Source organism: Eleutherodactylus coqui, chromosome 3 (assembly GCF_035609145.1).
Source record: "Eleutherodactylus coqui strain aEleCoq1 chromosome 3, aEleCoq1.hap1, whole genome shotgun sequence".
In the NCBI taxonomy this organism is placed as follows: domain Eukaryota; kingdom Metazoa; phylum Chordata; class Amphibia; order Anura; family Eleutherodactylidae; genus Eleutherodactylus; species Eleutherodactylus coqui.
Genome location: NC_089839.1, coordinates 175,223,925 through 175,241,885, shown reverse-complemented (window position 1 = coordinate 175,241,885; position 17,961 = coordinate 175,223,925). Strand labels below are relative to the sequence as shown.

The 17,961-nt window shown below is 46.2% G+C and overlaps 1 protein-coding gene across 2 annotated transcripts in view; it reads right to left on the bottom strand.

The window, feature by feature from the left end:
* Positions 1–11,762, bottom strand: part of PXK (PX domain containing serine/threonine kinase like) — an 87,421-nt gene extending 75,659 nt beyond the window's left edge. For both annotated transcript variants that reach the window (XM_066596595.1, XM_066596596.1), the window contains exon 1: positions 11,615–11,762. In XM_066596595.1, coding sequence (XP_066452692.1) covers positions 11,615–11,716 — 102 coding nt within the window. In that variant the 5' untranslated portion in view covers positions 11,717–11,762. The remainder of the gene's footprint in view (positions 1–11,614) is intronic.
* Positions 11,763–17,961: the final 6,199 nt, after the last annotated feature.

Genomic DNA, 17,961 nt, shown 5'->3' with positions numbered 1-17,961 from the left:
CCCCAACATCTACACTGCAGTTGTCGACGTCACTGCCGGCCATGATTTAGTCCTTGTGCAGCGCCAGGACCCTTCCATTCCATTTTCCCCGCTGGAAAATTAAAGTTAGGTGGCCGGCTGAGGGGCCCATCACAGCGCCAGGCGGCACCTTCCAAAATACCCCCTTCATAATGGAACTGCTGTCGTCGGCGGAGGAGGCACTAACAGCGCTAGACAAAACTGCAATGCTGGCAGTATGCATCGCCGGCAACACATACAGCGGCAGAGCAGGCATGCCATAATAGAGTGCCGACATGTAAGCCCAGGGAAAGGGGAAAGCAAGCGCAGGTGAAGAAGGGAGCCAGTTGCAATCTTACATGTCCAGCGTCCGCTAATCAATGCAAAATCATCAGAAGGTCCTACAGCCAATCATCTACTGGGGGCATGACCTGGCTGGCCATCACTTCCGGTGGCGTCAAGATACAATACCACCCATGGGTCCGACACTGGCTTGCAGAGTAGCTTACGGACATGCACAGTACAGTTTTGTTTTTTTAAATCCTGTCTGTGCGGAATCCACACAGAAATGGAGCATGCTGCGATTTCTAGAGCAGAGGGGGGGGGGGGGGGGGACACAATTGGTTTTAACAAAAGTTAAAGGGGTGTTACGAGTTATTGTTTTTATGTAGTTTTGGGACCCCAGACCCGAAAACTATACAAAATATAATCACCGTGGTGGCAGACCATTACATCAGCGCCACGGCATCTGACAAGTGATGCCATCCAGCCAGCAGGCCGGATGGCATCCCTTAAACCAGTCACGTGGGCTTCTGGTGTAGAAGCCCCAAAGCAGATTTATGAGACGTCACCAATGGTGCCTCAGTCTAGCATACTGGCTGCAGCCATCACGTGGGTATAAAACCTATGGGACCTCTGAAATACATAGAAGGTTGGAGGAGTGGCACCACCAGTGCTAGGTCAATATTATTCTTGATTTTTTATATATACCTTGTCCTTCCACTACCACCAATGGATAAACTCATCGAAAAAACCCATTAAGTAACTTTATAGAGTATAGGATTGTCCCAACAGCCCAAAGCCTGTACAAAAACCTGAGTAGCACATATTGGCTTTATGTCCCCTGTCTAAGAGCTGCTCTAGCACTGGAGGACTTGGGAATTTTCATTAAAATGGACTCCTTGTAATACTTCGTCTCACCTGCAGGGGCAGGCAGATCAGAAGCAATCAGCCTCAGAAGGTTTGCGTAGTTGAGACAATCCTTTAAAGGGATATTCTCAACTTCAACATTTATGGGTTATCCACAGTAGAATGTGTGTCCCATGATTCCCATTTGCCAATTACTGCCAGCCGGTTTCCCCAGCCAAGTCAATACAGTGGCCGTGCTTGAGGCCCGGTCTGTAAAGACTAAGCAGTCCACAGTATATATCATGTCGCCATAAATATCAATGAGAATACGCCTTTACTTTAGTATATAAACACTGTGGGTAAATATGTTGCATATTACATGCATATTTTTTACACACGTTAAGTTAATACAGTTCATTGACTTCAATGGGCTCATTCACAACTACGTATTTTATGTGGCTTTCCGGTCGTATGAAAAAAGAAACCCAAAACACAGCATGTCCTATCTTGGTCCGTAGTATGCTCCGAAACAGCCCATTAAAATGAATGGGCATGTGCAAATACGCAGCAAACCTATGTATTTATGCACAAAATCAATGGAATTTTGGGCATTTTTTTATAACACAAATATGCCGCATATTTGCAAAAAAACTGCCAATATACTGATAACTTGCGTGTTTCTGTCTATTTTGGGCCGCGAATAGGCTGCGTATTCACAAGCAGAAATACGCGTACGGCCGTGTAAATGACGGTGATCATAGACTTTAAGACGGAAGGGGGCCACTTCCAAAGATATGCAGTGTTAGAGCTGGTTACACGACTCTACAGGGCTGTTATGTAACCCTCTCGGAGCGTTTGTAACAATTACATATATTCCGTTACAAAGCGCCGACCTTCACACCATGACCGGAGCTAACCAGCGCGCTGCCTTCACGATGTACCGTGTCAGTGAAATGATGTGTTGTAATATCTGACAAGTCAGGACACGTTGTAACAGCTTCAGAATCATGTGCTGCATCATATCAGGACAATTAACTGTAACAGTAAACCTCACATCTGGCAAGGCTGGTGTCACACCGGCGTTAGGGTCAGTTCGGGGTTTCAGTCCCTCTGCTACGTTTTTGGAGGAAAGAAAGCGGAAAAGAATGGATCCTTATTTTGCCCATCGATTTCAGTGGCGTTTACAAAAAAAAAAAAAAAACTAAAGGCTTCCATTTGCGTCCATTCCGCTACAGTTTTTTCTTTTCGGACAGCCCGGTCTCCTGCTGCAGACTGCATTATGTGAATCATAGATAGAGCTTCTAAATATGATATACTAGTAAGTCGCTTATTTTACAATTGAACACAAAAAGTTTGTATCGTGCCCATGAAGTGGTGAACCCCTTTAGCCCTTTAGTGACCGGCCTATTTATCTGATCGCCACAATTTACTGCGATACCAAGTTTATAGAGATTTTTTTTTTTTTTTTTTTTTTTTAACTACTGTTGTATAATAAAAACACATTTTTTAAAGAAAAACTACTGACTCTGCATTGCCGCTTTCTAAGAGCCATAACATTTTTATTTTTCTGGTAACAGAGCTCTGTGAGGGCTTGTTTTTTGCGGGAAGAGTTGAAGTTTTTATTGGAACCAGTTTGAGGTACATGTGACGTTTGGATTACATTTTCTGGGAGGCAAATAAAAAGAAAAAAGTAATGCCAAAATTATTAACCATTTTCACAACGTTCAGCAAGCGGGATAAATAAAATATTTTCATTGTGTGTCGTTATGAATGCAGTAATAACTGTGTTAACTTTTTAAATGTTTTTGGGGGGTACTTTATCCATTTAAAATGGGGTTTTGTGGTGAAAAATGCATATTTTTTAAACTGATTTTTTTCTTTAAATTAATAACTTTACTGGATTTCTTCACGCCATTTTTTAGTCCCCAAAGGGAACTTAAAGATGCGATTGTTTGATCACCAGAATAATGCACTGCATTACTTATGCAGTGTATTCTACTAAGCCTATTAGACTAATAGATTGAGTTACATGGCACACATGGAGGTACTGCGAAGGGAACCCATTAGTACTTTGCAATTCTATTGCAGGATGCCAACGGGTGGCAGAAGGAGCCCCCTCCACCTGTAATCTGCTTATATGCTGCAGTTGCTATTGATAGTATGCAAGTGGATCAACTGCCAGTATCTGGGATTTCTACTCTCCTGGCTGTTAGAGCAGGAGCCTGGCTGTCAGTATGTGTGGGTTTGAAGCCAATTAGTGAGGTCAATAAAATGGCATATTACTGTCTCTAATGGGTTAAATGCAGACAATCCCTTTAAGTCGAATAGGCAAAACTTTTTTAAGGCACAGAACATTGATAAGATTTTTTTTGCTCTGAAATCGTGAGCACATAACAGAATATACAGTAGGCTTGCAATTTCAACAGCATATAATACTATCAGTAATAATGCGCAATATCATACTGCAAGCTACCACAATTGGACCATGTGATAAAAAAAAAAAAAAGGTATGATCACCACCAGGCCAACCTAGTTAAAGTAGAAACAGGGTAAGGATATGCCGGAGGTCAAGTAGACAAATTCAATGGGAGCTGTGCTTACAGAACCAACCAGAGCCACTGCAACGTTCACAGAACTATCAGCTTCCAGCGCTGTCCACGCTGATGGCAGCCCAGGGAACGGTCAAGTGAGCAGCGGACACCGGCAAGCGATTACCTATCATTCAAAAAAGTCTCAACAGTTTATTTTATTTACCTTAGTCCATTCCCAGACCAAAGTAACTTTTTGAAAAGTCCCAGAACCCCCCCCCCCCCCCTTCAGGGAATGTTCACACGGGGCGAAAACACTGCGGATTTTTCATAGCAGAATTTCTGCATTGAATTCCTCCACAGTTCTAATTTTTTGCAAAGTGGATGGAATTTGCTGAAAAGTAGTTTACACGTTGCAGATTTTTTCTGCAGCAGAAAACGTGGTTTGCTGCGGAAATAGCAACAGCGTTTTCAGCTGCGGAAAAAAAGCGGAATCACTCAGTTTCCGAAGCGTGTGGCAGATTGATTCGTACACAGGGCAGGTTCTACTGTGAAGGACGTTAATCCAGTGGATTTTGGTACAGCTGTGCGTAAAAATGCACACTACTTTGTCAAAACGTGGTGAAATGGTTTCAGCCAATCATAATTAAAGAGTAGGAAAAGGAAACTGTGCCATTTTAGTTCTGCACTATCAGCATGCCCCCTTGGCAAACATGGCATCGTGCAAGAAGATGTCGATTAAGGCGGGTCTGCTTATGTAAAATACGTGCATATAAAAAGGCAACGTAAAATAAGCCATGACAAATTCCACAATAATGTGCCAAAATCTGCGTGCAGATTTTACGTGCAAATTTCTTAGCAGTTATGTGGTTTGTCGGCCTTTATCTTTACAGAATTTTGCATGCAGCCGATGCAGAATATTTCTACTATGATATAAATCAATGCGAGTTCTCACTGGAACCACAAATGCAGATTTATGCAGCAGCCAGAGGGTTAATGTTCACACTGAACAAGTCACAAAGTTCAGCTGAAGGCCCGCTGTAAGACAATAATGTGCAGGAAGCACACAGGAGACCCCCACAGTGCGTCTTCACAAAGATTTCACAGACCCCCTTGAAGGTCTGTCCGCCATATTCACTAAAGCTAAGAGTAACTCTTTCACTTCTGCGCCACTGCAGAGAACACTCCATGCGCTACTTGTAGACTCTGTAGAGGGGCATTAGCGATCTTCAGATGTAAAAGTGCAGAAGAAACAAAAAGTCAGAGACAGGAAGCTGTCCCTTAGTTCTCACTGTACAGTTAAGGTGCATTCATTCACACATAGCGGATTTTCCGCTGCAGAAAATCTGCATCAAAATTTGCATCAAATTCCGCACTATTGGCGCATGTTCTGATGTGGATCTGCAGCAGATGTCACCCCTTCAATTGGAAAGGTGAAATCTGCTGTGGATCCGCATCAAAATCTGCACCAAATTAAGCAAATTTTGACGCAGCATCGCACCAAAATTTGCTATGTATGAATGCACCCTTAAAGAGATAGTCTTTAGATTTAAAGTTATCCCCCACCCACAGATTATGGGGTTGTGTGATCGGTGAAGGTCTGACAACCAAGACAGCACTTGGCAATCTCCAGCATAGAGATGAACAGAGCGGGAGACGGTACACTTGGCCACCACTGATCAGACACTTGTCCCCTATGCTGTGGGCAGGGGATAACTTTATTTTATGGGATTAGCCCTTTAATGAAATTCAGCAAGGGACTAAGCGTTTTACCAACTGCATGCACACACCTATAGGGGTAAAGAAGCTGTATCTCCGCCCAGTTGACTAATGGAGCTTATACTCTGCTACAGTATCTCCGTCAGTTCCATAGACATGAATAAAGCAGTAGTGCGCAAGCAAGCCCACCGCTATATTCATCCAAGGAGAACTTCACCGAAGACAAGAACATGAGTTCCAGCAGTCGGACCCCACCAATCAGACAGTTATACCCCATCTTACGATTAAGAGATGATTTTAGGTTGTGCGTCAACACCTTTAACCCTTTCCAGTCCATTGTTTGACCTCTGAAGACATTATGATTTAAGGCTGTACCGTTCCGATGTTGGAAGACATCCGTCAGGGTTCTCTTACTGTATATTGCCAGCCTCTCTGCTGTTGGAGCCTATCCAATGTGTCATCTCATGCAGTACTGGCTTTAGCAGCATATAGTGCCGTTGCATAACGGCAGAAAAAGAGTTAGCCCCCTAGGAAAATCAGGATACAAATTGGATTGGAACGGGTTAAATCCCAATTCTGACAGACGGGAGAAGAATGACGATTCTGAATTTAGCTTTAGCTATGAACGGAGAAGAAAAGACACAACCAGAGGAGTGATCAAATCCTATTATCATTGATCTTGTGCCGTGTTGTTGTGTACACACGGTTTCGCAATTTATAATCTGTAATTGTACAGCGCCAACGCATCCTGCTCCGCCGTAATGAGAATATATTTACTTACACTGCAAGAGCAGAATTTACAACCTAATTTGCCCACGTCAGGAACAAATATAAACACGACTGATTGCTGGGGAGAACGTGCAGCAGATTTATCAATGAGGTCACTGCCATTAAAGAGCAGAAATTAGCTTCACCGGTCACATTTTTTATATAGAACATGACAGGGAGCATAATACTACAGGCAAATGTGTACTATATAGGGGCACATTATTTACATACTGGGCAAGAGTTTAAAGGGGGTTGTCCCGCGCCGAAACGGGTTTTTTTTTTTTTCAACCCCCCCCCCCCCCCCCGTTCGGCGCGAGACAACCCCGATGCAGGGGTTAAAAAAGAACACCGGACAGCGCTTACCCTAATCCCCGCGCTCCGGTGACTTCTTACTTACCCGGTGAAGATGGCCGCCGGGATCTTCTACCTCCGTGGACCGCAGCTCTTCTGTGCGGTCCATTGCCGATTCCAGCCTCCTGATTGGAGCAACACGGAGCTACACCGAGCCCCATTGAGAAGAGAAGAAGACCCGGACTGCGCAAGCGCGTCTAATTTGGCCATTAGACGGCGAAAATTAGACGGCAACCATGGAGACGAGGATGCCAGCAACGGAACAGGTAAGTGAATAACTTCTGATAACTTCTGTATGGCTCATAATTAATGCACAATGTACATTACAAAGTGCATTAATATGGCCATACAGAAGTGTATAGACCCACTTGCTGCCGCGGGACAACCCCTTTAAGGCAGGAGTGAAAAAAATACTGCAAAGTAGGAATACTCCAAAAAATAGAACTGCTAGTGCAAAGTAAATGAGCAAAAGAGAAGTCTAAATTAAAGCAATATTTGGTGTGACCACCTTTTGTCTTCAGAACAGCATCCACTCTTCAAGGTATACTTGTACGCAGTCAGGGATTTTGTAGGATTATAGTCAGGTGTATGATTAACCAATTATACCAAATTGGTGATAATGATCATCGATTGCATATGTAGGTTGAAACACAGTCATTAACTGAAACAAACAGCTGTGTAGGAGGCTTAAAGGGGTTTTCCAGTGGAATACTATTGATCGTCCAGCGTCCACCGCTCGGGAATTCCCCGCTTCAAATACACAGAGGTGGGAGTGGAAGCCTCCGCTCCAACCTTCCATGTAGTGGCCGGCGCTTGTGACTGCAGGCACGGCTCCCATTTTTTTTTAATGGGAGTCGTGCCTGCAGTTACAAGTGGCGGCCACTACATGGCGGTTGATGCAGAAGCTTCCTCTCTGAACTCTGTTATTGCGCCGCTGACAGCATGCATCCGATCAGATGATCGGTCAGGGTCTTGAGCTGCAGACCCTGGCTGATTAACTATTGATGACCTATTATCAGGATAGGTAATCAATAGTATTTCACTGGAAAACACCTTTAAAAAGGATGAGGTTCAGCCAAACGCTGTTACAAAGATGAGGTTGAGGAAGACAGTTTCATGTCATAGGCATACCCCAAAATAAGATTGAGCGCAGTAACAAGACAAAAAGTAGTTATACTGCATTAGCAAGGTCTCTCCCAGGCAAAAATTTTAAGATGTGCTCTTCAAGCTCTGTTGAAGAAGCACAAAGAAACGGGCAACGTTGAAGACGACAGACGTAGTAGTTGGTCAAGCAAACAGTGCAGCAGACGAAAGACACAGCATGTTTACTTCCCTTCAAAATCGGAAGATGTCCAGCAGTGCCATCAGCTCAGGACTGGCGGAAAGCAGTGGGACCCTGGTACACCCATCTACTGTTCAGAGAAGTCTGGGCAGAAGTGGTCTTCAAAGAAGAATTGTGGTCCAAGAAGCCATACCCTCCACATAAAAACAAGGCCAATCAACTCAACTATGCATAGGAACTGAGGTGAAGAAAAATGCCAGCAGGCGCTCTGGACTGATGAGTCAAAATGTGAAATATTTGGCTGTAGAAAAGTTTGTTCACTGAAAGGCAGGAGAGCGGTACAACAATGAGTGTCTGCAGGCAGCAGTGAAGCATGGCGGAGAGCGGTACAACAATGAGTGTCTGCAGGCAGAAGTGAAGCATGGCGGAGAGCGGTACAACAATGAGTGTCTGCAGGCAGAAGTGAAGCATGGCGGAGAGCGGGACAACAATGAGTGTCTGCAGGCAGAAGTGAAGCATGGCGGAGAGCGGGACAACAATGAGTGTCTGCAGGCAGAAGTGAAGCATGGCGGAGAGCGGGACAACAATGAGTGTCTGCAGGCAGAAGTGAAGCATGGCGGAGAGCGGGACAACAATGAGTGTCTGCAGGCAGAAGTGAAGCATGGCGGAGAGCGGGACAACAATGAGTGTCTGCAGGCAGAAGTGAAGCATGGCGGAGAGCGGTACAACAATGAGTGTCTGCAGGCAGAAGTGAAGCATGGCGGAGAGCGGTACAACAATGAGTGTCTGCAGGCAGAAGTGAAGCATTGCGGAGAGCGGTACAACAATGAGTGTCTGCAGGCAGAAGTGAAGCATTGCGGAGAGCGGTACAACAATGAGTGTCTGCAGGCAGAAGTGAAGCATTGCGGAGAGCGGTACAACAATGAGTGTCTGCAGGCAGAAGTGAAGCATTGCGGAGAGCGGTACAACAATGAGTGTCTGCAGGCAGAAGTGAAGCATTGCGGAGAGCGGTACAACAATGAGTGTCTGCAGGCAGAAGTGAAGCATTGCGGAGAGCGGTACAACAATGAGTGTCTGCAGGCAGAAGTGAAGCATTGCGGAGAGCGGTACAACAATGAGTGTCTGCAGGCAGAAGTGAAGCATGGCGGAGAGCGGTACAACAATGAGTGTCTGCAGGCAGAAGTGAGGCATGGCGGAGAGCGGTACAACAATGAGTGTCTGCAGGCAGCAGTGAGGCATGGCGGAGAGCGGTACAACGAGTGTCTGCAGGCAGCAGTGAGGCATGGCGGAGAGCGGTACAACGAGTGTCTGCAGGCAGCAGTGAGGCATGGCGGAGAGCGGTACAACAATGAGTGTCTGCAGGCAGCAGTGAAGCATGGCGGAGAGCGGTACAACAATGAGTGTCTGCAAGCAGCAGTGAGGCATGGCGGAGAGCGGTACAACAATGTGTGTCTGCAGGCAGCAGTGAAGCATGGCGGAGAGCGGTACAACAATGAGTGTCTGCAGGCAGCAGTGAGACATGGCGGAGAGCGGTACTATAATGAGTATCTGCAGCCAGCAATGAGGCAATGGTGGAGTGCGGTAGAATAATGAGTGTCTGCAGGCAGCAGTGCAATAATGAGTGTCTGCAGGCAGCAGTGCAATAATGAGTGTCTGCAGGCAGCAGTGCAATAATGAGTGTCTGCAGGCAGCAGTGCAATAATGAGTGTCTGCAGGCAGCAGTGCAATAATGAGTGTCTGCAGGCAGCAGTGCAATAATGAGTGTCTGCAGGCAGCAGTGCAATAATGAGTGTCTGCAGGCAGCAGTGAGGCATGGTGGAAGGTCCTTGCAAGTTTGGGGTTACATTTCAGCAATGTGGAGGATTTGGTCTGGAGGAATGTTGTGAGTAATGCTAAGAAATACAGGCAGATACTTATTCATCATGCAATACCATCAGGGAGGCGTCTAACTGGCTCCAAATTTATTCTGCAGCAGAACAACCACCCCAAACATACGGCCAATGTCATTAGAGGCTCCTTCACATGAATGTATTGTTACAGTGTATTCTACGCATGAGTTTTGTGTGCGGAATACGCTGTAACAATAGGGCTCCTTCCCCATGGACGGATATTTGCTGTGGGAAACCGAGGTGGATCCGCAGCATATAGCACCCATAGCATGCTATGGGAAATCGATTCTACCTGCACACTTACGGAAACCAATTGCGGTTTCCGCAAGTGGAGTAAAAAAAAAAAATAAAAAAAAAAAAAAAAAAAAAATCGCAGCATGCTCCATTTTTTTGCGGATTCTGCACTGACGGCTTCCATTGAAGTCAATAGAAGCCGTCCGATCTGCGGCCCCTCTGCAATCACATTGCGGAAAGGTCACGGATTCGGCGTCATTGCTAGGCAATGACGCAAGAAAAGCAGGAGGTTCAAAAAATAATCTGTACTGCGCATGCCCGATGGCTCACCGTGCAGACCATCCGCAGTATAGATGAAAAATGAAAGTAACAGGTACGTGGGGGCGCCGCTGCTCCCAGGGCCGAATTCCACATGTGGAATCTGGTCCTGCCGTGTGCAGGCGGCCATAGGTTCCCATGTTGCTGATCACACATATTGCATGGAATAAGTGTGCAATAAAGATCAGCATGTTCTATCTGTGTGTATTACATGTGCACACACACCAAGATAGTGCATGGCGATCGATATCTGGTGGCAAGTGCACAATGTCATTGCGTATTTGCTGCTTGCCACGTAACGGTCACATGCGGATGGCACGCCACGAATAACACGTGTGTGAAGCCGCCCTAAATAAAACCTGGCACTAAACTTATGGTGCTGGTAGGGCAGGTGACAGGGAGACGGGTGTTTTTCATACTCGCCCGTTTCCTGGTTCCCACACTGCCTGCCTGTGGAGTCTGCGCCAGCCGAAAACCTGACTCTTTTCAGAGTCCTGTGCGCTCGCTCTCCCACAGACCCATATAGAGTTCCTCTAAGAACTATCTCCAGTGTAAAGAAGAACAAGGAGCCCTGATCTCAACATCATCCAGTCTGTCTGGGATTACATGGAGACAGAAGGATTTGAGCAAGCTACAGAAGATCTGTGGTTAGTTCTCCAAGATGTTTGAAATAACCTCCCTGCAGAGTTCCTTCAAAAACTGTGTGCAAGTGTACCTAGAAGAACTGATGCTGTTTTTGAGGCAAAAGGGGGTTCACACCAAATATTGATGGGATTTAGCTTTCTCTTTTATTCAGTCACTTTGTGTTTTGCTAATTGATTAAACTATTAACCCCTCTACTTCTGAAAACAATTTTACTTTGCAGCATTTTTTCCCACACCTGCCTAAAATTCCTGCATAGTACTATATATGTATACAGTAAAAACTCATTAATCCAGGACAATCAATGAACCAGAAAATTCCAATAGTGCAGCAAGTCCTAAAAAGTAGTCCCGGCCAGAATATAGAAATATTATAAGGAATTAGCACAAAACCAATAAGGACCTATATGTAGGGGGTAAGGAGACATAACTACTATAGTAACCCTCCTAAGGGGCATGTAGGCAGATCAGCACCCATATGATGACCTATCTGCGCCCCAGTTTGGCAGCATATGACATACATAATATATATACACAGACTAATATCACACTGGATGGTGCAAACATAAACCATCATAATAGCCCACATGCAACAGTACATACATGGTACCTGGGAATGTACTTCCTATGTGCATGTGACATTAGACATCACATGTAGCCATCAGCCCATGTCAGTGTCAGCTCCTACCCCTCCATGTCCAGGCTACACACTACATACACCCAGGGGGTGATGCTGCATCAGCGGCTCCACGTACGCACCGTGTGGGACTGCAGGCTCTGGCTGGCCTCTATAACGGCAGTGAGCGGCGCGGTGTCATCCAGGAAGAGCTTGTTGGCCGCCGGTTTCTCCATGAACGCCATCCCGGCAGCACCGATCAGACTACTGAGCGCAGGCCCGGCAGTACTGAGGGGGCGGGGCCATGCGCTGTGGGCGGCGCGGCAGTGACAAACGGGGCGGGGGAATGGAACGTTGTCCGGCTGTAGGGGAGTGGCTGACACAGAAGGGGCGGGGAGAAGAGGAGAGTGCTGACAGGGAGGTCAGCGTGTAAATAGCCGGAGGAGCTGGGGGAAATGTCAGGAGTGGAGCTAGCCGAGCCTGACTTGTAGAGGATCAGTCCTGCAGTGTCTCGCATCTCTTGCAGGGGAGATAAGCTTGGGAGGGCTGTCTTCACTCTTCAGTGAAATCAACACTATGATGGAAATTTTTAGGGACTTTGTGAGAAATTAGGAAATGCACGCAGGGCGTAGCTACAGGAGGGGTAAGGGAGCCTGTCCACGGGCGTGATTTCGCCGGCGAATCACGCCAGCCGAAGCTTTCCATAGCATTGCGATTCTCCGCTCGCGTCTGGTAATTTGGAGCATGCTGTGAATTGCCCCACTTCTCTGCAGTCAGCCTATCTATCAGATTAGGGTGACCGGCGGAGATTCGTGTGCGACGGTGGCTCCCGCGGCGGAGATCTGCCGCGGGACTTCGCAACACCCGTGGACAGGGGGCCTAAGGCTGCCTTTACCTGCGTTCGGAAGTTCAGTCGCAGCTCCGGCATACAGCACTTTTTCTTCCGGTAAAATGCGGGGCAGATGAGCAGGAACTGAATGGATCCCATTATAGTCAATGGGGTCTATTTGACGCTGTTCGGTTCTGTCATAAGACAGGCCCGTTCGGCTATGGGATTCCATTTTCATGCTCCCCGAACAAAGCAGGAAAACAGAACCCCCCACCGCCCATGTGAAAGCAGCCTGATTATACCAGATCTTGGTTGTGATTGAAGTATACTGGTAGATTGACATGCAAAGATGACTGAAAATCTGTCAACTGTCTGGTCTGGGAAAGTGGATTTAGGCAGATATTTAAGTGTATTTCCTGCCAAGCAGGGCGCAGCAATATTCATTCAATTGCCTTTCACACCTGTACCAGAGGGGCCTATGATTCCATTTGTTCATTTTGGAAGCCCTTTATTATAGTGATAATAAAAATAGCCATTTGCAGGAGATCCCATTGTCTCCTTGCCCCTCCAATACGCAGCCTCCAGACTTGCTGACTGCAATTTCCCTTCACTGAGATGGGAGGAAAAAAGAAATTTCAAAACTGAGATTATGGGTTGTTCAAAAGTCCCAACCCTACAGCAATTATATTTTCAAAACCGTGCGTGTACCACGGACTGTGACTCCCAGAATCCACAGCATCACATCCCTGCAAAGCTAATCATCTGTCACATATCACTTGCTATCCACTTGTAGGTAACTGCATGGTATTCAATATGGTGACCATAGCTTCCCTATTGGAGTGCCTCCTAGGGAAATATGTCCGTAATATTAGATTGGTTTTACATCCAGAAAATCTATTTAGCCAGCCTTCAGTGATGCCATGAGGACGACAGCGGAGGTGGGACCCCAAGGGAATTGAAAACTAAAATAGGAACTTCCCTCCATTGTCAGACCCAGGAGTTGGATCTAAATGCTGGCCTGTCCTCATTCTGCATGCCCCTCGCCCCAGGACTATTTGTAACAAATTCATAGAGTGGTATTTTTTGAATTATTTTATTCCTTTTTGTTTTCATACTATTTTGCATATATTTGTAGCTCCTGACCTTTTGTATATTTTTACCCAAGCACTCCTAAGCCTTTTTAAATAAAATAACTTCCAACTTTATTCAGGCCAGTCTCACACATGCGTTCAACTAAATGCATTCACTTAAATGCGCATCGAATCTGTGGCATTTTACTGCAATTTCAAGCAGCGTTTTTGAACGCATGGTATGGTGCTTCACAGCGCTTTTAACACAACCCATCATTGTAATGAGGTGCATTACAAAACGTGAAAACACAGGAAAATAGGTCTGACAGCGATCCAAAATTGTGGTGTTTCTAATGCCGCGTTCGAGCGCTGGTCCGGGAGGCCCCACTGAAATTAAGGGCAGCATTGTACCGCGACGCTTAGGTAAAAAGCGGCGAGCGTGAGAGCCGCCTTAGTTTTTCTTTAACGCATTAAGCAATCCATGGTCCTGAAGCATGTTGCGTAGCCACTGGTGGAAACAAAGATGGCTGACATACCTTTCCGAACCGCTCAGTGGTGGTTGCAAAGCGCATTGCTTTGGACTCCGTCTTGCACGAGTGCAGGATTCAGGGAGCTGACAATAAGCCAACCCTGCCAGTGAGTGAGCCCCTAGGTCTGTGTTGAGCAGAGCTAATATACTATTAACCCTTTCCAATCCACTTTCTGACGTCTGAAGACATTATGATTTAGGGCTGTATAGCTCCGATGTTGGAAGATGTCCGCCGGGGTTCTCTTACTGTATATTACCAGCCTTTTTGCTGTTGCAGCATATCCAATGTGTCACCTCATGCAGCACTGGCTTTAACCAGCAGATAGCGCTGTTGTATAACAGAAAAAGAGTAAGCACCCTAGGAAAACCAGGATACAAATTGGATTGGAAAGGGTTAATGTATAGGACTAATCATATTGCTGTATTTTTACATCTGTTTTTCAAAAACCGCAGCATGATCTATTTTTGTGTGTTGGCCTCCGTATTTGTATTCTTTTCTGTTGGGCAAATACAGATCAGTACTTGCCTAATAAAAAATAAAACCGCACAGGCAAATAGATTCAAAATTGATGACTTATAAATATAATGCTTTCAAAACATGTCCATATTACGGATGTCTTTTTTATGCTTGTCTGAAATTAGTCTTAGCTCTCTCTCACACAAACTGTTTTTACAGCTTTAGTGCTGCCTTTTCAGCGCAGCCCTAAACGCTGTACAACGCTTCCATTCATTTCAATGGGGCTGTTCACGCAAGCATCAGACCGCAATATCTTGAGTTCTGCGCTTTGACAGCAATGCTTGTCCTACCTTTGGCTGTTTTCAGACCTTCGCCGCTCATCGAAATGAAGGAGCAGGGTTAGCAACGTTGCTGAAAGCACAGCGCTAGCTGCTTTCCGGCACTTGTCAGAGGATCTTTTGCTAGTGACGGGGTTTGAAGACCCTGCCTCCAGCAAGAGATTGCTCTGATTGGCTAATCCTGCGCCACTAGCAGCCAGCGCTGGATGCACCAATCACAGCCATTTAATGAATGAATGGCTGGCTTGCGCTCAGCCAATCAGAGCAATCTCTTGCTGGAGGCATGGTCTTGAAACTCCGTTATGAGCAAGAGATGCTCTGCAGGCACAGACAAAATGTCTGAAAGCCTGCAGGGACGGCGCCTAATAGGCGAGTATTTTTTTTTCCAGCTTCCTTGGCTGCGTTATCAGCTGTGCTGAAAACATTGGCATAACCCATGCCAGCGCTGCTGGAATCGCCAAAAACGCTGCGTTTACTGCAAACACCTGTGTGGGGGAGGTCTTAGGGAGCGTTCCTATAGCACTGATATGCTGTAGATTTTTGTACAGATCTGCAGTAGATTTCAAATGAAGAGTGAAATCAGCTGCAGATCTGCACCAAAATCCGGGACCATTTCCAGGCGCTTGACTGAAGGACATTTGGTCTCACTGTGCCCATTACATGTACTGCCTTTGACACCCACTGTCGCCTCAGTTTGCAGGGGTGTCGTGAACGATTAAACTGGACTGCTACTGAGTAGATCCAGGTTGTCTTCAGCAAGAAATCCAGGTTAAGTTTAGGCACTGACGACGACCGTGTTAGTGTGTAAGAAGAGTCCCAGCAGCACATAACGTGCACCCCACCTGTGGCTGGATCAATAAGAGGGATGCAACAGCCTCACCTCCGCTGGACCTTTGTCAAAGGTCAAATTGCTGACCGAAACATCGCTTCACTTTTCCTATGGGGGAATAAACCTGTTATAATTTAATACACCTATGGATGCTGCAACATTTATCATTGTTTGACGGCTGTGTTAGTGTCTGGAGACCAAGGGGTAAGCGTCTCCATGCCCGCTCGTATCACATCTTGTATACAAGTTAAAGGCAGCCCCTCGCGGTACTAGAGCCTCCATATCACATCTTACATGCAAGCTAGAGGCGGCCCAACAGGGTACTAGACGCTTTATGCCTGACCGTATCACATCTTGTATACAAGCTAGAGGCAGCCCAACTGGGTACTAGAGCTTCCATGCTGTATCACATCTTGTATCCAAGCTAGAGGTGGTACAACAAGGTACTAGAGCCTCCATGCCGCCCGTATCACATCTTGTATCCAAGCTAGACACTACAACAGGGTACTACAGCCTACATGCCTGCCCATATCATATCTTGCATGCAAGCTAGAGGTGGTACAACAGGGTACTAGAGTCTCCATGCTGCCCGTATCACATCTTGTATCCAAGCTAGACATGGCCCAACAGGATACTAGAGCCTCCATGACTGCATCACATCTTGTATTAAAGCTAGATGCAGCCCAACAGGGTACTAGAGCCTGCATGTCCCCCGTATCATATGTTGTATCCAAGCCAGACGTGGCCCAATAGGGTACTAGAGCCTCCATGCCTGACCATATCACATCTTGTATCCAAGCTAGAGGTGGTACAACAAGGTACTAGAGCCTCCATGCCTGCCTGTATCACATCTTTTATCCAAACTAGAGGCGGTACAACAGGGTACTAGAGACTCCATGCCTGCCTGTATCACATCTTTTATCCAAACTAGAGGCGGTACAACAGGGTTCTAGAGCTTCCCTTCGAGGTTTCAGTTTTCCACAATAAATGACCCTTTTGCTGTGATATTGTAATCACTTACTTATATCAATGTTACAATCACACAGAGAACGTTTCATTCCAATCAGACAACAACTTCTGGGTACTTGATTTTTTGACAATGAGTTTATCTTTATCTGTACAAATTTTGAGCTGTTTAGCATTTTTTGTCACCTGATGAGCCAATATTTATGGGGGAATTTGGACTGGCAATATTAGGGAATTGTAAGAGCACTATAGTGTAAAGATCCAGACAGGGTTGCCCTTAATCAGGGTGGGGGCTCTGTAATTATCTATGGTTTATAGGGATACCAGAAGGCCGTATTTACATGGTACCTACCATTTATAATTTTATGGATTTTTTGCAATAAAAGAACTGTTTTTAAGGAACCGGCTTTTCTCCTTTGTTGTCGCTATTCAAGCCATCTGCCTCGTGGTCAGCCTGAGCACCTGAAAACCTGCAAGCCAAACCGGGTTAAATATTACCTAACCAACTAGATGAAGATAACGTTGTGCTGTGCATTTTGGCATTTATAGGGATACGAGAAGGCCGTATTTACACGGCTGATATTCTCCCTCGAGTCTTGTGTATTGCGAGATGCACAAGACCTGTTTGCAATGGGTCCATTTACGTGGACGATTTGTCTCTCACAGCGATGCTATGAGACGGAAAATAAAATCACAGCATGTCCTCTTGTCGTGCGAGTCTCATACGAAAATAGAATACGTAGATGTGCGGTCTCTTAGACGCAGTGATCGTATTTTGTAAGATGCAAACGGCACCTGAGATTCTCGGGCACAACTCGCTATCAGCTGTGTAGATGCAGCCTTAAAGGGGTTGTCCCGCGCCAAAACGGGTTTTTTGTTTTTTTTTCAAGAGGCCCCCCGTTCGGCGCGAGACAAACCCAATGCATGTGTTAAAAAAAAACAAAACGTTTAGTACTTACCCGAATCCCCGCGCTGCGGCGACTTCTTCCTTACCTTACTAAGATGGCCGCCGGGATCTTCACCCACGATGCACCGCGGGTCTTCTCCCATGGTGCACCGTGGGCTCTGTGCGGTCCATTGCCGATTCCAGCCTCCTGATTGGCTGGAATCGGCACACGTGACGGGGCGGAGCTACGAGGACCAGCTCTCCAGCACGAGCGGCCCCATTCACCAGGGAGAAGACCGGACTGCGCAAGCGCGTCTAATCGGGCGATTAGACGCTGCAATTAAACGGCACCATGGCGACGGGGACGCTAGCAACGGAGCAGGTAAGTGAATAACTTCTGTATGGCTCATAATTAATGCACGATGTACATTACAAAGTGCATTAATATGGCCATACAGAAGTGCTGAACCCCACTTGCTTTCGCGGGACAACCCCTTTAAGCTAATTTCACACAGGTGAGTGCAATATCGAACCGTGAAACCTGTCCCGATATCGCGCTAGCTAACGTAGATGCCAGCCATTTTTT